Raw genomic sequence first — 26,044 nt, 5'->3', positions numbered from 1 at the left:
GATCTAACGTCCAACTGATAGACACACGTAGACTTGATCTAAAATAACGTTCCCTGGGTATATTGCCCCATGCCAAGACCACTTCACCCTAACAACACTTTACGATGGTCTTAGCAGCCAGATATACTTTTAACTTGTTACACAAGTATACCATTTATCTGGTCGCAGCGTATCTCGCGGTGACGACAAACAGCACAATGGAAGCTGTTTACATAAAACACTGGTTGGTCGTAAGACTGGTGTTTACCTCTCAAACATTGTGTTATAATAGAAAACAGGCTTCATACTGTGCTAATACAGTTAAAATTGACAGTTATTCTTTCTATGGTACTTAAAATCTTCAAACATTTATTATCTAACGTTAATTTAGAATCTTAAAATGTTTATTATCTAATGTTATTTTAGAATCTACCAAGAACAGTATCTATTTTGGTCCGACAATGCATTCAATCACTACAAAAGGTCCATTGGGTTAAAACTGCAGCTAAATATTAAATGATACCTTAATTTGCTCATAACATACATCACAAATTCAAATAAAATGCTATTGGGAAAAAGCTAGTTGTCCAAGTAGTAACATTCTTCAGGCCACATTATTAATCAAAATGAAAACATTTGAATTGATAAGGTCACTGTGACATTGACCAAAGGAGGGAGAGTATTAGCATTCTCAAATAATAGCCAGCATCATTTTAAGGCCTTGATTAAATCTCTTTGTAAACTTTATAAGTACATTTGGCATTATTCAAAGACCTTTTTGTCCAAACATATCAAATTATATTTCAATATAAGACTTTATTTGTCAGCAGTGTTTACCTTTTCTATAAATAAGATCTTTATCAAGGTTATATTTAGCTCATACAAAAATCAAGGTACTAGCTGTCATGATATCAAAGTCTTTGGAACCTTGATACTGTATACCCCTATAGATATGCAACTGTCAATCCATACCTTTAGGGAACTTCTTATATTGTTAAATTCATAACTCATGGACTTTTGGTTAATATGAAGAAGATGCATGAAAATGCCAGAATAACTATTACACACACTGTGCCATAAGCTGAATAAGTCGTGTCAGACTTAACACATCTATTTACACTCACCTCCGTCTCCGGCCTGTCCAGTAGTGTCAAACTAAGGACATCTATTTACGCTCACCTCCGTTTCCGGCCTGCCCAGTAGTGTCAAACTAAGGACATCTATTTACACTTACCTCCGTCTCCGACCTGTCCAGCTGTGTCAGACTTAGGACATCTATTTACACTCACCTCAATCTCTGGCCTGTCCAGTAGTGTCAGACTTAGGACATCTATTTACACTCACCTCTGTCTCTGGCCTGTCCAGTAGTGTCAGATGTAGGACATCTATTAACACTTACATCCATCTCTGGCCTGTCCAGTAGTGTCAGACTTAGGACATTTATTTACAGTCATCTCCGTCTCCGGCTTGTCCAGTAGTGTCAGACTTAGGACATCTATTTACACTCACCTCTGTCTCCGGCCTGTCCAGTAGTGTCAAACTAAGGACATCTATTTACACTCACCTGCGTCTCCGGCCTGTCCAGTAGAGTAGGACTAAGGACATCTATTTACATTCACCTCAATCTCTGGCCTGTCCAGTAGTGTAGGACTTAGGACATCTATTTACACTCACCTCTGTCTCTGGCCTGTCCAGTAGTGTAGGACTTAGGACATCTATTTACACTCACCTCTGTCTCTGGCCTGTCCAGTAGTGTCAGACTTAGGACATCTATTTACACTCACCTCCGTCTCCGGCCTGTCCAGTAGTGTCAGACTTAGGACATCTATTAACACTCACCTCCGTCTCCGGCCTGTCCAGTAGTGTCAAACTAAGGACATCTATTTACACTCACCTCCGTCTCCGGCCTGTCCAGTAGTGTCAAACTAAGGACATCTATTTACACTCACCTCCGTCTCTGGCCTGTCCAGTAGTGTAGGACTTAGGACATCTATTTATACTCACCTCTGTCTCTGGCCTGTCCAGTAGTGTCAGACTTAGGACATCTATTTACACTCACCTCCGTCTCTGGCCTGTCCAGTAGTGTCAGACTTAGGACATCTATTTACACTCACCTCCGTCTCCGGCCTGTCCAGTAGTGTCAAACTAAGGACATCTATTTACACTCACCTCCGTCTCCGGCCTGTCCAGTAGTGTCAGACTTAGGACATCTATTAACACTCACATCCATCTCCAGCCTGTCCAGTAGTGTCAGACTTAGGACATTTATTTACAGTCATCTCCGTCTCCGGCTTGTCCAGTAGAGTCAGACTTAGGACATCTATTAACACTCACCTCTGTCTCCGGCCTGTCCAGTAGTGTCAGACTTAGGACATCTATTTACACTCACCTCCGTCTCTGGCCTGTCCAGTAGTGTCAGACTTAGGACATCTATTTACACTCACCTCTGTCTCTGGCCTGTCTAGTAGTGTCAGACTTAGGACATCTATTTACACTCACCTCTGTCTCTGGCCTGTCCAGTAGTGTCAGACTTAGGACATCTATTAACACTCACCTCCGTCTCTGGCCTGTCCAGTAGTGTCAGACTTAGGACATCTATTTACACTCACCTCTGTTTCCGGCCTGTCCAGTAGTGTCAAACTAAGGACATCTATTTACACTCACCTCCGTCTCCGGCCTGTCCAGTAGTGTCAAACTAAGGACATCTATTTACACTCACCTCAATCTCTGGCCTGTCCAGTAGTGTCAGACTTAGGACATCTATTTACACTCACCTCTGTCTCTGGCCTGTCCAGTAGTGTCAGACTTAGGACATCTATTAACACTCACATCCATCTCCAGCCTGTCCAGTAGTGTCAGACTTAGGACATTTATTTACAGTCATCTCCGTCTCCGGCTTGTCCAGTAGTGTCAGACTTAGGACATCTATTTACACTCACCTCTGTCTCCGGCCTGTCCAGTAGTGTCAAACTAAGGACATCTATTTACACTCACCTGCGTCTCCGGCCTGTCCAGTAGAGTAGGACTAAGGACATCTATTTACATTCACCTCAATCTCTGGCCTGTCCAGTAGTGTAGGACTCAGGACATCTTTTTACACTCACCTCCGTCTCTACCCTGTCCAGTAGTGTAGGACTTAGGACATCTATTTACACTCACCTCTGTCTCTGGCCTGTCCAGTAGTGTCAGACTTAGGACATCTATTTACACTCACCTCCGTCTCCGGCCTGTCCAGTAGTGTCAGACTTAGGACATCTATTAACACTCACCTCCGTCTCCGGCCTGTCCAGTAGTGTCAAACTAAGGACATCTATTTACACGCACCTCCGTCTCCGGCCTGTCCAGTAGTGTCAAACTAAGGACATCTATTTACACTCACCTCCGTCTCTGGCCTGTCCAGTAGTGTAGGACTTAGGACATCTATTTATACTCACCTCTGTCTCTGGCCTGTCCAGTAGTGTCAGACTTAGGACATCTATTTACACTCACCTCCGTCTCTGGCCTGTCCAGTAGTGTCAGACTTAGGACATCTATTTACACTCACCTCCGTCTCCGGCCTGTCCAGTAGTGTCAAACTAAGGACATCTATTTACACTCACCTCCGTCTCCGGCCTGTCCAGTAGTGTCAGACTTAGGACATCTATTAACACTCACCTCCATCTCCAGCCTGTCCAGTAGTGTCAGACTTAGGACATTTATTTACAGTCATCTCCGTCTCCGGCTTGTCCAGTAGAGTCAGACTTAGGACATCTATTTACACTCACCTCTGTCTCTGGCCTGTCCAGTAGAATAGACCTAAGGACATCTATTTAAACTCACCTCCGTCTCTGGCCTGTCTAGTAGTGTCAGACTTAGGACATCAATTTACACTCACCTCTGTCTCTGGCCTGTCTAGTAGTGTCAGACTTAGGACATCTATTTACACTCACCTCCGTCTCTGGCCTGTCTAGTAGTGTAGGACTTAGGACATCTATTTACACTCACCTCTGTCTCTGGCCTGTCCAGTAGTGTCAGACTTAGGACATCTATTTACACTCACCTCCGTCTCCAGCCTGTCCAGTAGTGTCAAACTAAGGACATCTATTTACACTCACCTCCGTCTCCGGTCTGTCCAGTAGTGTAAGACTTAGGACATCTATTTACACTCACCTCCGTCTCCAGCCTGTCCAGTAGTATAAGACTTAGGACATCTATTTACACTCATCTCCGTCTCTGGCCTGTCCAATAGTGTAGGACTTAGGACATCTATTTATACTCACCTCTGTCTCTGGCCTGTCCAGTATAGTGTCAGACTTCGGACATCTATTTACACTTACCTCCGTCTCTGGCCTGTCCAGTAGTGTTAGGACTTAGGACATCTATTTATACTCACCTCTGTCTCTGGCCTGTCCAGTAGTGTCAGACTTAGGACATCTATTTACACTCACCTCCGTCTCTGGCCTGTCCAGTAGTGTCAGACTTAGGACATCTATTTACACTCACCTCCGTCTCTGGCCTGTCCAGTAGTGTCAGACTTAGGACATCTATTTACACTCACCTCCGTCTCTGGCCTGTCCAGTAGTGTAGGACTAAGGACGTGAATATCATCCACAGCATCAGGAGGTAGTTGGTTCACTGTAACTTTAGTACCTGGTGGCATGTCCGTAACAAAATGTTGGGCGAAGTCTGTACTTCCATTGAAGAAACTTGCTGAGAGATATTCGCTGACGTAATCCTTGTTTGACGGAAGGTCGTGTATGAGTGGACCTCGTGTTGGTGTGCCACCAGTTCGAGATGAAGGCGTTTCATTTCTGTAGAACTGACGCATACCATCAGCAGAAGAAAGTCGTGTGACTTTTTGTTGCTTGGCCTTATCTTTGTCTTTTGAGGACTGTCTTGCACTTCGTGGAGTTTTCATGATTTTCTGCTTGAAATCTTCCGCTTCCTTCATCTGAAAGGACTTTCCAAAGCGCTGAAAATATAAATGAAAAAAAAATTTATCAGATTATCAGATAAGAATGATAAGAATGTGATATGTATACCCCCACAGGTCTATAAATGAAAAACACTTTTAAATTTTCGTAAAATATAAAGTTCAACAATTAGAAACTAATTTTACAAAAATAAAAAATCAAAGTACTGAAAGTACTAAATGGCTCGGTCTCGATAATAGGAGAATATATTTCTAAGGTCAATACTACTGTAGTTGTGTACAATAAGAAATAAATTTGGCTGGTGTTCCTTCCAGTTTGGACTTTTGAGGATTCCTTGGACACCAAGGTGTAAAATAAGAGACACATACTAAAATCTTGGAAGCCCATTCTAATATTTCCTATGATGTTATATGTCAAATGATTTTATAACACCTTTAAGCATTTTCCTTGTTAATTTGATGTTAATGAAAATATTCATTCTTAATGACTATATATAGCTATTGTCATCAAGTTCCTGGGACCACAGTACCAGTTAACAAGTATTGTTTTGCAGCAGAGAAAGACAAGAGGCATACTTTTCTATGCCAAAATGTCTTAAATATGGAATATGTCTGTCCTCTAGAAGACTTATCAATATCATCATGTGATTTTTGAATAAATTGGTCAATTGGTCTACTTTTAACAAGTTTTGTAATTATTCTTTTGTAAAACAGCAAGTTGATTGATATACATTGTATCCGAACTTCAATTCAAACCGGATAACTTGTTAGCTCACCATAGACTATGAAACTGTTTGTACACTTTCTTAACTTCAGGATTGTTTTACAAAATTACAAATGAATTTTTCTAAATTTTTTATTTTCAAATCCCCATACCTCTGATGAGTATAATAAAACTATTATTACAAGTGAATCAAATATTTTCAGTTTAAGATGAACAGGAAGAGATACATTCCTTTATTTCTTATAAATAGCAAACACCGATTTAATTGTTTGTTCAGCAGGTTTTTTCCCTTTCCTTAAAAAACGCTACCATTAACTTTCATTATTTCTGTACCTAGATATGTAAACAATTCTTCAAATCTAATTCTGTATTCCATAACATCAAGTTTTTTCCCTTTCCTTAAAAAACGTACCTGTACCTAGATACCGTATTCACGTCATTTACGTCATGAGAATATCACAATTTTTATTTTTCTGATATTAAAGGCCCACTACCTTTCCGACACGACTTTTAATTTTTAAAATGGGAATGTAAAACGAGATCGATAATTTTGTTGAGTCGCAAAATTTATTAACTTACCGTTAATACTACGTTTATCATCACCTTCTGAACAATTTAATAAATATAGATACAATGTAAATTTTTATAACGCGGGTCGTCTTATGTTTCCCGCCGTCGTCCTAAATACCGCGCGGTAGTTGACTATTACAGCGCCAGACGGCAAGACAGCGAAACGACTCTCCACGGTTTTCAGATATTACGCAGGAAATCTTGCATATGTTTGGTGTTGTAACCTCATCTTAAGGCATCGGCATGGGTTTTCTGATGTTATTAATGTTTTTTAAGAAACCTTTTAATTTTGCCCCGGAAAGGTAGTGGGCCTTTAAGTTCTAATTTCCATGTTATGCAATATTGTTAAAATTCATGTAACATTTGTCGTAGACCATCAGATATTTCTGATATCATAACAGTGTTATTGGCAAATAATATGATAAAAAGTTTGGGATACATTCCAATATTATATACCGTAAAAACTAGTATAATTTGCGCAGGTACTTTTTAGGGCTGAAAATGCTTAAAAAATCTACTATCAGTATATTTTGCGCATCAAAAAAAATGGGGGAAAACAATGTCCAGGGAGTCCCAAAAACCGATGTATGAAGGCGACAATTTCAATGCAAAATATTCCCCATAAATGCTTGACAACTTGCACAAAAAGTGTTGTATTTAGAAGAAATAACATATGAAAACCGCATTGTGTTTGTTTTCTTTTATTGGCCACAGTAACCCGAAACTGAAATATCTAGCATATGTCCAAAACATCGGCGGTCTGGTCCGCCGTACTTCGTGCACATGTCAATGTTTTGAGATATTACACATGAATAGTAATCATGAATATTTGAAAAAAGTACAATATATTTACTTAAATTGGCACAATAAGTAATTAGTGTGTTTGAGATCATTAACAATCAACAGCAATCAGCTAGCGGATACGTAGTTTAGCTTGCAACAATCACAGTGTGCATAATTTGTCAAGATTTATAAGACAAAGTATTCTTTTCCACCAGGTAAGATTCTAAGTCATAAAAGTAGATTGAAAATAGGAAGGGAGATAAAATAACCAGATAAATATTTGTAGCGGGATCAGACTGGGTTGATTATCGGTGATTAGGTAGCTTAGTCGGAAGAACTACATTTTCTTCTCTCCTGTTACAGAATTGGCACCCAACTAAATAACCAACGGTTGTGGTGTTTGAAAGGGTCTTGTATGTCTTCAAAAAAGAAGGGAGGAGTGTAGCGGGACTGGACTGGGTCGATTATCGATGACCAGATAGTTCAGTCGGTAGAGCACTCGGATAGTGTTCGGAGAGTCCAGGGATCGAATCCCGGTCTTGCCGCTACATTTTCTCCTCTCCTGTTGCATATGGTACTATTCTGTGCATGTAGATATTCAAGGTAAATCAACAATGTTCGCTGATCTTGCCGAATTGCCTTAGTGTTATAATGAATGCAGTAAATGTATGTCACATTGGTGTGATTGATTTAAAGGCAGTTCATGTGGTGACCGAAAAAAAAAGGTAAAATAAATACTTTCAGAGTGATCAGGGAACATTGATAGTCAAGGCGGGGAAAACATAAGACGACCTGTGTTATACAAATAATGTTTAATTGATTTTCATTAAATTGTCTCGAAGGTGATGGTTAGAGTGTTATTAACGATAAGCTTAATATGTTTTTGACAAAAAAATATAAACAGCTAATGTCATATTGTGTTTTAAATTAAAATAATCTTTTATTTATTCATTTCATTTCAAGCATGTACATGTCATAGAATATAAACAAATATCAGGTATATGCTTAAATAATATTACAGTTAAATTCACAATAAGGAATTTGAAGATGATTATAGTAATTATTTTCGGATTGAAAATGATTACAATATTAAGCTTCCACAGCTGAAAATTATTTCTTTTTGTTCACACAATTCTTCTCCTAGACTGTTTCCAGTTGAAATGATACATGCATGCTGACATTCTGTAAAACATAAGGAAACAATAAATGTATTAACAGAGTAATTACTGAAAAGGCTAATATCATATAATTAAACATTTTAATCATAAATAGCGATACCAGCATAGAGGAAATATTATTGAAGTTTAATTCCCGCTGTTCTTCAGTCCTCCTGTTCTTACATGCAAGAGTTTTGTCCTTCATAAATTGATTGTAATATAGCAGTTGTTATATAATGTTTGTTTGTTTGTTTGATTTATTAACGTCCTATTAACAGCTATGGTCATGTAAGGACGGCCTCCCATGTATGCGGTGTGTTGCGTGTATGTTGTGCACAAAGAAGTATAAGTATACACACGTATGCATGGGTAGAGTGGTAAATTAATAAGTTATACGGAAAATGATGGTGCTGATCATGAAAAGCGTAAAGTCTATTTTGTTGAGTCAAAAAGTTAAAAAAAACTAACATAAGATGTAATCGCAGTAAAAACAGTGATCATGTGGGCTTTTGTGCAATTGCATTTGTAAGACTGTGCCAGGTGGTAGAGATTAGTTCCGCTCGAGTGATCACACAATGCAAGCGAGAGTCGGGAATATGTTTATGTAAGTTTTAATTGCAAATCCCTGATGCTTTTTGGTAAAATATAACTCAGGATAATTGCTAAACAATTAACAGTTTTCTCTTCATTTGTTACAGATTGAATCAGCTTTTTAAGTGCCGTTTTACGGAAGAATTATGAAAAAGGAATCGGCATTTTCGTCGATCTAGTAGTACAAAAATATCAATTCGAGTTATATGAACATTCCATATATGATTTATGTCATTCGGCCAAATATTTACTTCGTATTACCTAGTTTAATGAATATGCTGTATGTATATGATCAGAACGGCAAGCTCCTGTGCTGAAAATAACTAAAATGTTTTAAAAGCGTGGTTTAGTGGTAATCTCTGAACGTGCTTTAGTATATAGATATAATCTGATATTTATACATGTGCTTATGAAATTATCGATAATGATGGATGTGATAAATATTCATACCTTATTAACTGCCGTTAGTTTTAAGATAACGCCACCTTGGACATTTACAAAATGTTCACCGTCTGTCACATGCTATTTTATCAGTAGTCCAAGTTTGTCCAAAATTTTGTTAGAGTTGTCTTTCTTCCATTGTAGTTTTACGTCCATGTCAACCTGAACACAGCCGTGATAAATGCATCTCCATTTCGCCATGAAATGTATTTGCTCCGAGACAAATTTGATTCAAATTACAAAATTCATTATGGTATCAATTTTGATGTTCGAGGTGAAATATCGATTTCATTTTTTTCCGTTGCGGGTTAACTGTCACTAATAGGGAGTAAACGTCTGGGGGGAACCAGCTTCGGAGCGAAGCATTTTTGGGACGAAACGTCGTCATTCATTGTAAACACCATTTTGGGGACGAAAAGTCTAGATACTTTGTAAACAATTCAGGTGAAAATTTTCAAACAGAAGATCTTTTGGATAGTGTGTATAGTAAGGATATGAAAGCCGTAATATACTATTCCTATTTCAACGTTACAGATATGCTTATTTCAGTAACTTTCATAATCAAAATTTGCTATTTAAAATTCCCGGTAAAATCAAAGTTGTTGAATACACTGCCGCTAGGAGCGCTAGTATCTGCGAGCAATTTCTAAGCCAATCATATTGAGGAAATTGACTGTAAGAGAATTTTGCAACCACGATCACAATGGCGAGGTGACCCTCGCCAAAAAACATAAACAGGTATCAAATAACTAAAGATTAATACATTTAAACAAGAGGCCCAAGGGCCTTAATGGTCATCTGACTTCCTTTGTAACAATCGTGTAGGAAATTAATTAGATACGATGTTAGACATCTTTGATTTGGGATCAACCCAAAATGTAACAAGGACATAGTCATTCAGATCCCCCGCCAATGTAGATAATCAAAGCTGAAGTAAGTTTGATTGTGGAGACTTATGTGTATGAAAAAAAAAACAGGAAAAAGTGCAAAAAATGAAAACCTAAAAATAGCAAAAGGTACTACTATATCATAAAATGAATGTGTCTATGAAGTGGAAATATCTCTGCTGGTTTTAGAGTTATGCTCCGGAAATGAACCTGGTACAAAAATATGATATTTTCACCAATGATTCTATGGTTACAGAAAAAAGCACAAATAGTGAAAACCTAAAAATAGCAAAAGGCACTACTAGACCATAAGAACAATGTGTCTATGAAGTTTCATGGAAATATCTCTGCTGGTTTTAGAGTTGTGCTGCGGAAACGATTCTTACACAAAAATCTGCCATTTTCAGCAATGTTTCCATGGTTACAGAAAAAAGTACCAAAAGTGAAAACCTTAAAATAGCAAAAGGCACTACTAGACCATAAGACTAATGTGCCTATGGAGTTCCTTGCATATATCTCAACCAGTTTTCCAGTTATGCTGCGGAAACGAACCTGGTACAAAAATATGATATTTTCAGCAATGTTTCCATGGTTACGGAAAAAGTCCAAAAAATTAAAACCTAAAAATAGCAAAAGGCACAACTAGACCATAAGAACAATGTGTCTATGAAGTTTCATGGAAATATCTCTGCTGGTTTTAGAGTTGTGCTCCGGAAACGATTCTTACACAAAAATCTGCCATTTTCAGCAATGTTTCCATGGTTACAGAAAAAAGTACAAAAAGTGAAAACCTTAAAATAGCAAAGGGCACTACTAGACCATAAGACCAATGTGTCTATGAAGTTTCGTGGAAATATCTCTTCTGGTTTTAGAGTTATGCTCCGGAAACGAACCTGGTACAAAAATATGATATTTTCGGCAATGTTTCCATGGTTATGGAAGAAATGCAAAAAATGAAAACCTAAAAATAGCAAAAGGTACTACTAGACCATAAGACCAATGTGTGTATGAAGTTTCATGGAAATATCTCTACTGGTTTTAGAGTTATGCTCCAGTAACCATTCGTACTGACGGACTGACGGATGGACGGACGGAACCATTTGTATATCCCCCACCAACTTCGTTGGGCGGGGGATAACAACACTTTGTCAAGACCAAGTAAGGATGATTTCAGATAAGTTTCATCCAAAGCGCACTGGTAGAACTTAAGAAGAAGATCAAAATGTGAAAAGTGTATGCACGGCGGACAACAGATGAAACATGATGACCTAAAAAAGGGAGAAAATGTAATTTCAACGATATTTAAAGTACTGTCAAACCTGTATATAAAGACCACTCAAGAGACAAATGAACAATGATCTTTATACAGCCAAGTGCTCTTGATACACAGGGTAAGTTGTGTTGAAATTGGTCACTTGGGACCCTAGAAAATTGGTCTTGTTAAGCAGATGGTCTTTATATAGAGTTGATTGGTAAAGCACATTTTAATGTATGTGTACAATATATAGTACTTACAGGTCTAGATGACAGAATGTGTCTGTTAGCCATGTACCAGGAGTGGACTTTCTGTCTATACTAACAGGTCTAGATGACAGAGTATGTCTGTTAGTCATGTACTAGGAGTGAACTTTCTGTCTATACTAACAGGTCTAGATGACAGAGTGTGTCTGTTAGCCATGTACCAGGAGTGGACTTTCTGTCTATACTTACAGGTCTAGATGACAGAGTGTGTCTGTTAGCCATGTACCAGGAGTGGACTTTCTGTCTATACTAACAGGTCTAGATGACAGAGTATGTCTGTTAGTCATGTACTAGGAGTGGACTTTCTGTCTATACTAACAGGTCTAGATGACAGAGTATGTCTGTAAGTAATGTAATAGGAGTGGACTTTCTGTCTATACTAACAGGTCTAGATGACAGAGTGTGTCTGTTAGCCATGTACCAGGAGTGGACTTTCTGTCTATACTTACATGTCTAGATGACAGAGTGTGTCTGTTAGCCATGTACCAGGAGTGGACTTTCTGTCTATACTTACATGTCTAGATGACAGAGTGTGTCTGTTAGCCATGTACCAGGAGTGGACTTTCTGTCTATACTTACAGGTCTAGATGACAGAGTGTGTCTGTAAGCCATGTACCAGGAGTGGACTTTCTGTCTATACTTACATGTCTAGATGACAGAGTGTGTCTGTTAGCCATGTACCAGGAGTGGACTTTCTGTCTATACTAACAGGTCTAGATGACAGAGTATGTCTGTTAGTCATGTACTAGGAGTGGACTTTCTGTCTATACTAACAGGTCTAGATGACAGAGTGTGTCTGTTAGCCATGTACCAGGAGTGGACTTTCTGTCTATACTTACAGGTCTAGATGACAGAGTGTGTCTGTTAGCCATGTACCAGGAGTGGACTTTCTGTCTATACTTACATGTCTAGATGACAGAGTGTGTCTGTTAGCCATGTACCAGGAGTGGACTTTCTGTCTATACTTACAGGTCTAGATGACAGAGTGTGTCTGTTAGCCATGTACCAGGAGTGGACTTTCTGTCTATACTTACAGGTCTAGATGACAGAGTGTGTCTGTTAGCCATGTAGAAGGAGTGGACTTCCTGTCTATACTTACAGGTCTAGATGACAGTGTGTCTGTTAGCCATGTACCAGGAGTGGACTTTCTGTCTATACTTACATGTCTAGATGACAGAGTGTGTCTGTTAGCCATGTACCAGGAGTGGACTTTCTGTCTATACTAACAGATCTAGATGACAGAGTATGTCTGTTAGTCATGTACTAGGAGTGGACTTTCTGTCTATACTAACAGGTCTAGATGACAGAGTATGTCTGTTAGCCATGTACCAGGAGTGGACTTTCTGTCTATACTTACAGGTCTAGATGACACAGTGTGTCTGTTAGCCATGTACCAGGAGTGGACTTTCTGTCTATGCTTACAGGTCTAGATGACAGAGTGTATCTGTTAGCCATGTACCAGGAGTGGACTTTCTGTCTATACTAACAGGTCTAGATGACAGAGTATGTCTGTTAGTCATGTACTAGGAGTGGACTTTCTGTCTATACTTACAGGTCTAGATGACACAGTGTGACTGTTAGCCATGTACCAGGAGTGGACTTTCTGTCTATACTTACAGGTCTAGATGACAGAGTGTGTCTGTTAGCCATGTACCAGGAGTGGACTTTCTGTCTATACTTACAGGTCTAGATGACAGAGTGTGTCTGTTAGCCATGTACCAGGAGTGGACTTTCTGTCTATACTTACAGGTCTAGATGACAGAGTGTGTCTGTAAGCCATGTACCAGGAGTGGACTTTCTGTCTATACTTACAGGTCTAGATGACAGAGTGTGTCTGTTAGCCATGTACCAGGAGTGGACTTTCTGTCTATACTTACAGGTCTAGATGACAGAGTGTGTCTGTTAGTCATGTACCAGGAGTGGACTTTCTGTCTATACTTACAGGTCTAGATGACACAGTGTGTCTGTTAGCCATGTACCAGGAGTGGACTTTCTGTCTATACTTACAGGTCTAGATGACAGAGTGTGTCTGTTAGCCATGTACCAGGAGTGGACTTTCTGTCTATACTTACATGTCTAGATGACAGAGTGTGTCTGTAAGCCATGTACCAGGAGTGGACTCTCTGTCTATACTTACATGTCTAGATGACAGAGTGTGTCTGTTAGCCATGTACCAGGAGTGGACTTTCTGTCTATACTTACAGGTGTAGATGACAGAGTGTGTCTGTTAGCCATGTACCAGGAGTGGACTTTCTGTCTATACTTACAGGTCTAGATGATACAGTGTGTCTTTTAGCCATGTACCAGGAGTGGACTTTCTGTCTATACTTACAGGTGTAGATGACAGAGTGTGTCTGTTAGCATGTAGAAGGAGTGGACTTTCTGTCTATACTTACATGTCTAGATGACACAGTGTGTCTGTTAGCATGCAATGGACTTTCTGTCAGGAGTGGACTGTTAGCTGTCTGGACTTCTGTCATACTTACATGTCTAGATGACAGAGTGTGTCTGTTAGCCATGTACCAGGAGTGGACTTTCTGTCTATACTTACAGGTCTAGATGACAGAGTGTGTCTGTTAGCCATGTACCAGGAGTGGACTTTCTGTCTATACTTACAGGTCTAGATGACACAGTGTGTCTGTTAGCCATGTACCAGGAGTGGACTTTCTGTCTATACTTACAGGTCTAGATGACAGAGTGTGTCTGTTAGCCATGTACCAGGAGTGGACTTTCTGTCTATACTTACAGGTCTAGATGACAGAGTGTGTCTGTTAGCCATGTACCAGGAGTGGACTTTCTGTCTATACTTACATGTCTAGATGACAGAGTGTGTCTGTTAGCCATGTACCAGGAGTGGACTTTCTGTCTATACTTACAGGTCTAGATGACAGAGTGTGTCTGTTAGCCATGTACCAGGTGTGGACTTTCAGTCTATACTTACAGGTCTAGATGACAGAGTGTGTCTGTTAGCCATGTACCAGGAGTGGACTTTCTGTAGAGACTCTCTCTGTTTGGCTGTACGTAATCTAAAAAAATATATTGATAAATAAAAAAATTATGTCAATCATATAGAAGAGTTATGCCCCTTTAATCAGAACGTATCTTTTCTTCAAACAATTGAAAAGACTAATATTATATTAAGTGATTTTCCAAATATTTTCTCTTTTTTTTCCCACATCAAAATAAAGTTAAAATCAAAGATGGTCACACTCTGTCCTTTTTTTTTAATTCATTTCAAGATTTACATTCAAATCAGTTTATTCCTCTGACTTCTTTAGTGGTAGAGTTTTTTAGTCAGCTATGTTTCTCAAAATGGGGATTTACTGAACAGAACCCTGTACCGGTAGAGCTATAAATTAATATAACAGATAACCAGAAGCAGTCCATAGATACTTTGTCATTAAAGGAGACATTTTCACAACTATCTCAGAACAGGTATGATAACTTCCATTAGATGACATCAAATATGGCCATCTTTTGCCTTTACTTTACAGCCAGCCTCTAAATTACTGAAACTTTCAAGTCATCAGATCTCATGATTGTCAGCCTACTAAATAGGATAAAACTCAGGTAACATGGGATTTAAGGGGAGATAAAGCATTATTATGTTATATACTATAATCCTGAGTCTGATTCCTACACATATTGTGTATGATTCCTGTAGGCTAGGAATATTACAATAACCTACACACATTGTGTATGATTCCTGTAGGCTAGGAATATTACAATCAAACTACTTACTGTTTCACCTCTGACAGCATTTTGACGAGAACATGATAAAATTTAGTGTCCCTTGTTGCTCTTTCCCTAAAACAACAAAATAAAAAACATTCCGTAATGCTTTTAAATTCTTCACTGACACTTCGTCGTAAAATTTGTTCATTTCTAATGTTTCATAAAAAAATGTTGTTTTTTTTACTAAATCTGATAATGTTTATCTTTTTAAATTGAAAATAGAAGAAGCCTTTGTGTAAATAAAATGGTGATTGTTAGAATAGATAGAAACACCCTAACTGGGTGAGACACATGGCAACTACATGAATGTAAAAAACTAAATCTATATTACATCACAAAATCAATAAAGACAATGAAAAGATATCAAATCCACTACCACTGACAAAGTGTGGGATAAGGACTGACTAATGCCTACGTTGCTGAGGAATTATACCATGTGTCTGTATCTAAGTACTGAACAACACAAATAAAAAGATTTCCATTGAATTCAACAGCTAATAACAATGTGTTGTTGACGGTACCAGCTAGTTGTTGGTTAGTGTGTAAGATAAATGAGATCCTTAACAGCTTAGGGTCATTTAAGGACGACCTCCCGTGTATGTTGTGTGTTGTGTGTTAATTGATTCAGAAGTACATGCATGTTTTGGGGGACTGCAGTATGTTCATGTTTTGGAGACTGCCCAAGAGAAAATTTAACCAGGATCCCAGCGGGATCCCAAATTACCTTGGAATCCCAGCAGGATTTGACAATCTAACCGGGATCCCGGTTTACGAAATACGGATCCCAGTTGGGTAAACCAGGATCCCGCATGACCGGGATCCCGGCCGGGATTTCACATGACTGGGATCCCGACTGGTCACAGTAGAGTTACTCCCCTTTTTTTGAACTTTTTTAGTGTTTGGGCAGTTCAAAATTAAGATGGAGGACACCAGGTTGGGTAGTCAAAATTTTGTGCATTTATTTGTGGATTTTAGGATATCAGCATATTGGGTAAGTTTCATAATGTTACAAAAGTCACTTTATAAGCCTAAAAGAAAAGAAATTCATAGATTGCATTCACAGTAATGCATTTTTTAATAGAAATGAGCAGTAACCTTGAAGCATGATCTTTCTGAGAGATGAAAGTGCAAGTCATTTATTGAAAAACAAGGACATAGTCATTCAGATCCCCCCAATGGAGATATCAAAGCTGAAGTTAGTTTGATTGTGGAGACTTATGTGTATGAAAAAAAAAACAGGAAAAAGGAAGTTGAGCTAAAGAAAGATGGAGTATAATTCAAATAGAGCGGGGCTGCAATTGTTGAATCAGGTATACAGCCTTGACATTTATATTAGACTATATACACAAAGATGGGTGGAGTTTTGCAAAGTAACATTTACCATTTACCATGATATTTTCAGCAATGTTTCCATGGTAACGGAAAAAGTGCAAAAAATTAAAACCTAAAAATAGCAAAAGGTACTACTAGACCATAAAAAGAATGTGTCTATGAAGTTTCATGGAAATATCTCTGCTGGTTTTAGAGTTATGCTCCGGAAATGAACCTGCTACAAAAATATGATATTTTCAGCAATGTTTCTATGGTTGCAAAAAAAAAGCACAAAAAGTGAAAACCTAAAAATAGCAAAAGGCACTACTAGACCATAAGAACAATGTGTCTATGAAGTTTCATGGAAATATCTCTGCTGGTTTTAGAGTTGTGCTGCGGAAATGGTTCTTACACAAAAATCTGCCATTTTCAGCAATGTTTCCATGGTTACAGAAAAAAGTACAAAAAGTGAAAACCTAAAAATAGCAAAAGGTACTACTAGACCATAAGACTAATGTGCCTATGGAGTTCCGTGCATATATCTCAACCAGTTTTCCAGTTATGCTGCGGAAACGAACCTGGTACAAGACTGGTTTTGGGGACTGCCTTATGTTTATGTTTTAGGAGACTGCCGTATGTTTATGTTTTAGGAGACTGTCGTATGTTTATGGTTTTGGGGACTGCAGTATGTTTATGTTTTTGGGTACTGAAGTATGTTTATGTTTTAGGGGACTGCTGTATGTTTATGTTTTAGGAGACTGCCGTATGTTTATGTTTTAGGGGACTGCAGTATGTTTATGTTTATGTTTAGGAGACTGTCGTATGTTTATGTTTTAGGAGACTGCCGTATGTTTATGTTTTAGGAGACTGCAGTATGTTTATGCTTTAGGAGACTGCCGTATGTTTATGTTTTTGGGGACTGCAGTATGTTTATGTTTTAGGAGACTGTCGTATGTTTATGGTTTTGGGGACTGCAGTATGTTTATGGTTTTGGGGACTGCAGTATGTTTATGTTTTAGGGGACTGCTGTATGTTTATGTTTTAGGAGACTGCCGTATGTTTATGGTTTTGAGGACTGCAGTATGTTTATGTTTTAGGAGACTGCAGTATGTTTTATGTTTTAGGAGACTGCCGTATGTTTATGTTTTAGGAGACTGCCGTATGTTGATGTTTTAGGAGAATGCCGTATGTTGATGTTTTAGGAGACTGCCGTATGTTTATGTTTTAGGGGACTGCAGTATGTTTATGTTTTAGGAGACTGCCGTATGTTTATGTTTTAGGAGACTGCCGTATGTTGATGTTTTAGGAGACTGTCGTATGTTTATGTTTTAGGAAACTGCCATATGTTTATGTTTTAGGAGACTGCCGTATGTTTATGTTTTAGGAAACTGCCGTATGTTTATGTTTTAGGAGAATGCCGTATGTTTATGTTTTAGGGAACTGCAGTATGTTTATGTTTTTGGGGATTGTCGTATGTTTATGAATTTGGGGACTGCAGTATGTTTATGTTTTTGGGTACTGCAGTATGTTTATGCTTTAAGGGACTGACATATGTTTATGTTTTAGGGGACTGCAGTATGTTTATGTTTTTGGGGACTGTCGTATGTTTATGTTTTAGGGGACTGCCATATGTTTATGTTTAAGGAGACTGCCGAATGTTTATGTTTTAGGAGACTGCCGTATGTTTATGTTTTAGGAGACTGCCGTATGTTTATGTTTTAGGAGACTGCAGTATGTTTATGTTTTAGGGGACTGCAGTATGTTTATGTTTTTGGGGACTGCAGTATGTTTATGTTTTAGGAGACTGCAGTATGTTTATGTTTTAGGAGACTGCCGTATGTTTATGTTTTAGGAGACTGCAGTATGTTTATGTTTTAAGGGACTGACGTATGTTTATGTTTTAGGAGACTGCAGTATGTTTATGTTTTAGGAGACTGCAGTATGTTTATGTTTTAGGGGACTGCAGTATGTTTATGTTTTAGGAGACTGCCGTATGTTTATGTTTTAGGAGACTGCAGTATGTTTATGTTTTTGGGGACTGCAGTATGTTTATGTTTTAGGAGACTGCAGTATGTTTATGTTTTAGGAGACTGCAGTATGTTTATGTTTTAGGAGACTGTTGTATGTTGATGTTTTAAGGGACTGACGTATGTTTATGTTTTAGGAGACTGCCGTATGTTTATGTTTTAGGAGACTGCAGTATGTTTATGTTTTAAGGGACTGACGTATGTTTATGTTTTAGGAGACTGTCGTATGTTTATGTTTTAGGAGACTGCCGTATGTTTATGTTTTAGGAGACTGTCGTATGTTTATGGTTTTGGGGACTGCAGTATGTTTATTGTTTTTGGGGACTGCAGTATGTTTATGTTTTAGGGGACTGCTGTATGTTTATGTTTTAGGAGACTGCCGTATGTTAATGGTTTTGGGGACTGCAGTATGTTTATGTTTTAGGGGACTGCCATATGTTTATGTTTTAGGAGACTGCAGTATGTTTATGGTTTTGGGGACTGCAGTATGTTTATGTTTTAGGGGACTGCCGTATGTTTATGTTTTAGGGGACTGCAGTATGTTTATGTTTTAGGAGACTGCAGTATGTTTATGTTTTAGGAGACTGCCGTATGTTTATGTTTTAGGAGACTGCCGTATGTTTATGTTTTAGGAGACTGCAGTATGTTTATGTTTTAGGAGACTGCTGTATGTTTATGTTTTAGGAGACTGCCGTATGTTTATGTTTTAGGGGACTGCTGTATGTTTATGTTTTAGGACACTGCCGTATGTTTATGGTTTTGAGGACTGCAGTATGTTTATGTTTTAGGAACTGCTGTATGTTTATGTTTTTGGGGACTGCAGTATGTTTATGTTTTAGGAGACTGCCGTATGTTTATGTTTTAGGAGACTGCAGTATGTTTATGTTTTAGGAGACTGCAGTATGTTTATGTTTTCGGGGACTGCTGTATGTTTCTGTTTTAGGAGACTGCCGTATGTTTATGTTTTAGGAGACTGCAGTATGTTTATGTTTTTGGGGACTGCAGTATGTTTATGTTTTAGGAGACTGCAGTATGTTTATGTTTTAGGAGACTGCCGTATGTTTATGTTTTAGGAGACTGCCGTATGTTTATGTTTTAGGAGACTGCCGTATGTTTATGTTTTAGGAGACTGCCGTATGTTTATGTTTTAGGAGACTGCAGTATGTTTATGTTTTTGGGGACTGCAGTATGTTTATGTTTTAGGAGACTGCCGTATGTTTATGTTTTAGGAGACTGTCGTATGTTTATGGTTTTGGGGACTGCAGTATGTTTATGTTTTAGGGGACTGCAGTATGTTTATGTTTTAGGAGACTGCCGTATGTTTATGTTTTAGGAGACTGCCGAATGTTTATGTTTTAGGAGACTGTCGTATGTTTATGGTTTTGAGGACTGCAGTATGTTTATGTTTTAGGAACTGCTGTATGTTTATGGTTTTGGGGACTGCCGTATGTTTATGTTTAGGACTGCAGTATGTTTATGTTTTAGGAGACTGCCGTATGTTTATGTTTTAGGAGACTGACGTATGTTTATGTTTTAGGAGACTGCAGTATGTTTATGTTTTCGGGGACTGCTGTATGTTTCTGTTTTAGGAGACTGCCGTATGTTTATGTTTTAGGAGACTGCAGTATGTTTATGTTTTTGGGGACTGCAGTATGTTTATGTTTTAGGAGACTGCAGTATGTTTATGTTTTAGGAGACTGCCGTATGTTTATGTTTTAGGAGACTGCCGTATGTTGATGTTTTAGGAGACTGTCGTATGTTTATGTTTTAGGAGACTGCCGTATGTTTATGTTTTAGGAGACTGCAGTATGTTTATGTTTTCGGGGACTGCTGTATGTTTATGTTTTAGGAGACTGCCGTATGTTTATGTTTTAGGAGACTGCAGTATGTTTATGTTTTTGGGGACTGCAGTATGTTTATATTTTAGGAGACTGCAGTATGTTTATGTTTTAGGAGACTGCCGTATGTTTATGTTTTAGGAGACTGCCGTATGTTGATGTTTTAGGAGACTGTCGTATGTTTATGTTTTAGGAAACTGCCATATGTTTATGTTTATGTTCATCAACATCATGACATTATTGTCTCAGTCATCATTACCATGACAACATCATAATGACAACATCATCAACAAGGCAACATCATCACATCATCATCATCATCATCATCATCATCTTTCTAAATTCATAAAATCAAATATCATATTGTGCATAAGTGTGCATAATTACACATATGTGTGGATTTCTGTTTCCCTGTTTGATAACTGTAAAAACATTCTTAGGAAAATAAATGATCAACAAAATATATACTTTGTAGATATGAAGGTGTTGAAAAAGTGACGGAAATAGCTTTTCAACCCACATCAGGTAATAGACTCCCCCATTACAATATAATTGGGTGAGGTCAAGTGTGAATTGAGGGGTGAGAGGAGGTTAAAACTGTAGTAGATCACATTAAGTTGTACATATCCCATGTCAAACAGTCTTATCAGTACTACCCTATCACACAGGTAGGACACACCACACCTGTCAGCTGGGTCAACTTACAAATACAAATCTTAAAATGTTTATCATCAGCTTTAGATCTTTATTAACTATATTTCAAAGAAATAAAACTAAGACTTTACAGAAATGTCTAAAATATATCAAATTAATGCTACCAATCTGCATACATCATTGAAGGAGAGGTTGAGAATGGACAGGACATATATCTATATTACTACATTGATGCCAATGTCCTCTCCTTTTGTGGTAGGGAAAAAGTCATAATCCTTTGATATTTTCTAAAGAACTGTTCTCATAGACATTTTATGAACATGTAGATGTGGTGGAGGTGTGGGTAGCATTCTATTACTGACTATTGCCCTGGGTAGAAGTTTCCTAACTATTACTGACTATTGCCCTGGGTAGAAGCTTCCTAACTATTACTGACTATTGCCCTGGGTAGAAGCTTCCTAACTATTACTGACTATTGCCCTGGGTAGACTATTGCCCTGGGTAGAAGTTTCCTAACTATTACTGACTATTGCCCTGGGTAGAAGCTTCCTAACTATTACTGACTATTGCCCTGGGTAGAAGTTTCCTAACTATTACTGACTATTGCCCTGGGTAGAAGCTTCCTAACTATTACTGACTATTGCCCTGGGTAGAAGCTTCCTAACTATTACTGACTATTGCCCTGGGTAGAAGCTTCCTAACTATTACTGACTATTGCCCTGGGTAGAAGCTTCCTAACTATTACTGACTATTGCCCTGGGTAGAAGCTTCCTAACTATTACTGACTATTGCCCTGGGTAGAAGCTTCCTAACTTGATAAAGTTGACCAGACGTGTATGAGAGGTAGTGAAAGTAGTGCCCCTGTCAGGTGTGAGATAAGTTGTGTAAGTAACGAGGATTGAATCCCAGGTGATAGGTAAGACAGGATTAATCCAACTAATCAATACCATAGTGTGTATTATAGGTGTCCTGGATCAGGGTCTGGTCATAACATACCCCTGTTATAGCATTATAATGTAATCCTTCAAACTCTCTCATTCATACAAATAAATTGTATATATCTGCAGACATGATATTTTGGGTGTGGAATGATTTCTATTTTCTACTTATAAATGTTTCATATTCAATGTGGACAGTGGTCAGATTTAATTTAGCCCAAAGTATGATCACAACAGTGCCAATCTGTCAAATGGTTAAGCAAAGTCAACAAAATTCTGCTTTTACCAAGATAATAATTTTGAGTTTTTGAGCCTATAAATTTTTAAATTCTGCCACTCTGTGACCTTGGAAATCAAGACTAAATGTATGACATATTGGAGTCTGAGTGTTTAATTAGTACAAGAGCTCCTTGAGCCTTAACAAGCATCTGACTATTGGCACAATACAACACGTTACTGCCGTAACCCTTGTATAAAGTTATTCATCTGAATAAATTGGTATTCCTTCATCCTAGCATGCTACAAGCTTAATATCAGGTTTCTATGCCTCTTTTTTATTGACAAGAAGTTGTGACATCGAATGAAGGTCAAGGTCATTTATTTTAACAAAATTGGTAGTGCCTCATCCCAGCATGCTACATCTCTAGGGCACTAATAGTTATTGACAAGAAGTTAGCTTAGAATTTTTGTCTTTTGACCTCTGTGACCTTGAATAAGGCCAAAGTCATACATTTGAACACACTTGGTAGTCTTAATTTGCTTCAAGTATGCTATAGGCCCAATATCAAGTCTCAAGACATCTTAGTTATTGAAAAGAAGTCTTTTAAGAGTATAGCCTTTTAGTAAATTTTTGTTCCCTGTGACCTTAAATGAAGGTCAAGCTTATTCATTTGAACAAACTTGGAAGCCCTTCTTTTCTATATGCTACAGGCTAACTATCAGTACCCTGTATCTTTTGGTAATTGAAAAGGAGACATTTAAATGAAAAGTTTCCACATGGCACACAGTTGACAGTGGACAGTGGATGAGTCAGATGGCCTAATGATGGTCATTAGATATTGCATGAATTTAACGATCAATGTGTCATTAAACAGTTCCAATCTCTATAGATTTTACTGACTTTTAGATCATTAAAGCAGTGTTTATAATATTACTTACAGGAGGTCTCGTGCCTTTCCGGTCAGGTGGGCCAGTTTGAGGTCACGGTGGTGCTCCTCTATAGCCCCGTACATGTCCTTGAACTCCTGGACTCCCATTAGCTGGAATGGTAAATAATCAACAATCAGTGACCTATATACTATTGTCAAATCCAATAACTTGATTGAGAAACTGATATTAGAGCACATTATGTGGTCAATATTTCTATGGGGTTTCATTTACATTTGTTTAAGCCATTGTTTTATAATAACGAGTTTATAAGTATAGATATTGACCTCAGGTATCTCTACAATAATGGAACATCAGTGGCATTAAAACAATAGTATACACATAGTACAAACATATCCTCATTATTGGATTTTCTCTGCTTCATAACAAAATAATTTTAAACATAAGCAATACATCAGTTTCTATGTGTTGTTATACCTGAGATATATTTCAAGTGTCATTGCCGTTGAACATTTTGTCCTGGCATGTAATTAATGTTGAATATTTTGTTCCAATGTGTCTTCGCTGTTGAACATTTTGCTTCTATTTGTCATTGCAGTTGAACATTTTGATCCAATGTGTCATGGCTGTTGAACATTTTGTCCCTATGTGTCATTGTTGTTGAACATTTTGTTCCTATGTATCATTGTTGTTGAACATTTTGTCTCTATATGTCATTGCTGTTGAACAATTTGTTCCAATGTGTCATGGCTGTTGAACAATTTGTTCCAATGTGTCATGGCTGTTGAACATTTTGTCCCTATATGTCATTGCTGTTGAACATTTTGTCCCTAAATGTCAAGAACTATAACTTCTGTATCAATTCATCAATAAAAATACTACCCGGTATGTCCAATGCTTTCAGTGGGTATCTTTGACAAACATATTAACACATCTATAAGGTTTTGACAGCTGTGATGTGATGTGGTTATTTTGTTAGCTGGTATTTTATGTTGTAAGACTTTAAATGGGAGATATTAATTCAACTGCACCGACTGATTTTATCATCTGTAGTTAAAACGTAAATATTGATCCTATCTGTGTATGGAAACAATAAATGTACAGCCATTTCTATAGGACATTGATTGGGAAGGAACAAACTGCTAATTCTTACAAGGGCAAGGCAAAGAAAACCTTATTCAATCGCGTATTGATATTTCAATTTGGATTTCTATAAGGTCATGGAAGGAATGGGACTGGTAATCTGTTTGTAACATAAATGTTATTGTATTGACTTGATCACACTACAAATTCATCTGTAAATCCAATAGGGGTTTAACATAGAAGTTATTATAGGCATTCAAATACAGACTCGTCATAAAATGGAAAGTTTATATTAACCTAGAAGTTATCAGATCAGTTATACCTCAGATTTAGACAAATATCAATTAGAAATATTGATCCTATATGATTACTTAGCTGTGGGCCATTCTTTGGAGTGCTCAATACTTATAAATTCCTTCATCCTTGATTGATATACACATATATGTAAGTCGCACTGGATTACAAGCTGTACTCCATATTTCCAGGGGGGAAATAGTGGCTTATATTCTAGAAAATACAGTACCATTATCCCTTAAGTTAGAAAGCCAGCTATATATCTGTTACAACATTGGAATAGTTGTAGCTGATGGCTACCTAACTAAACACATATCTCAATCACATACCATACATCAGTGCTTGATAAACTTGACAAATGTATATAATCATTGACAGCAAAGACCAGACTATTTCTCTGCTATCCATAATTACATTTTACCAATCCTCTGATCTTATAGTAAAGAGACTGACTAACTCTATCACCAACCAAAATTTATTGAGTGTTTATTGAAATTTTTGTAGGAGGCTAAAATTTTATTTTTGCCTGTGAAAAAGTTTGATAATACATGATCAAGTATCAGGATACAATGGACTCAAATCCTGAGACTTTACACTGTCTGTTACAATTCTTCAGTGAAAGCTTTTTCTGGGCCGTTACTAACAAATCCTGAGACTTTACACTGTCTGCTACAATTCTTCAGTGACAGCTTTCCTGGGCCGTTACTAACAAATCCTGAGACTTTACACTGTCTGCTACAATTCTTCAGTGACAGCTTCCCTGGGCCGTTACTAACAAATCCTGAGACTTTACACTGTCTGCTACAATTCTTCAGTGACAGCTTTCCTGGGCCGTTACTAACAAATCCTGAGACTTTACACTGTCTGCTACAATTCTTTAGTGACAGCTTTCCTGGGCCGTTACTAACAAATTCTGAGACTTTACACTGTCTGTTACAATTCTTTAGTGACAGCTTTCCTGGGCCGTTACTAACAAATTCTGAGACTTTACACTGTCTGTTACAATTCTTTAGTGAAAGCTTTCCTGGGCCGTTACTAACAAATCCTGAGACTTTACACTGTCTGTTACAATTCTTCAGTGACAGCTTTCCTGGGCCGTTACTAACAAATCCTGAGACTTTACACTGTCTGTTACAATTCTTCAGTGACAGCTTTCCTGGGCCGTTACTAACAAATCCTGAGACTTTACACTGTCTGTTACAATTCTTTAGTGAAAGCTTTCCTGGGCCGTTACTAACAAATCCTGAGACTTTACACTGTCTGTTACAATTCTTCAGTGACAGCTTTCCTGGGCCGTTACTAACAAATCCTGAGACTTTACACTGTCTGTTACAATTCTTTAGTGAAAGCTTTCCTGGGCCGTTACTAACAAATCCTGAGACTTTACACTGTCTGTTACAATTCTTTAGTGAAAGCTTTCCTGGGCCGTTACTAACAAATTCTGAGACTTTACACTGTCTGTTACAAATCTTTAGTGAAAGCTTCCCTGGGC

At 37.9% G+C, this 26,044-nt stretch overlaps 1 protein-coding gene across 1 annotated transcript in view; it reads right to left on the bottom strand.

The window, feature by feature from the left end:
* The window catches only part of LOC138327335 (uncharacterized), a 102,766-nt gene that overhangs the window by 59,784 nt on the left and 16,938 nt on the right, over window positions 1-26,044 (bottom strand). The window contains exons 3-6 of the mRNA XM_069273353.1: window positions 23,227-23,327; window positions 15,307-15,372; window positions 14,507-14,591; window positions 4,517-4,930 (exon numbers count right to left, since the gene is read on the bottom strand). Of these exons, the coding sequence (XP_069129454.1) occupies window positions 4,517-4,930; window positions 14,507-14,591; window positions 15,307-15,372; window positions 23,227-23,327 (666 nt within the window). The remainder of the gene's footprint in view (window positions 1-4,516; window positions 4,931-14,506; window positions 14,592-15,306; window positions 15,373-23,226; window positions 23,328-26,044) is intronic.

Source organism: Argopecten irradians, chromosome 7 (assembly GCF_041381155.1).
Source record: "Argopecten irradians isolate NY chromosome 7, Ai_NY, whole genome shotgun sequence".
NCBI lineage: Eukaryota > Metazoa > Mollusca > Bivalvia > Pectinida > Pectinidae > Argopecten > Argopecten irradians.
Note: the sequence above shows the minus strand (reverse complement) of the source record. Positions and strands in the feature narration are given on the sequence as shown.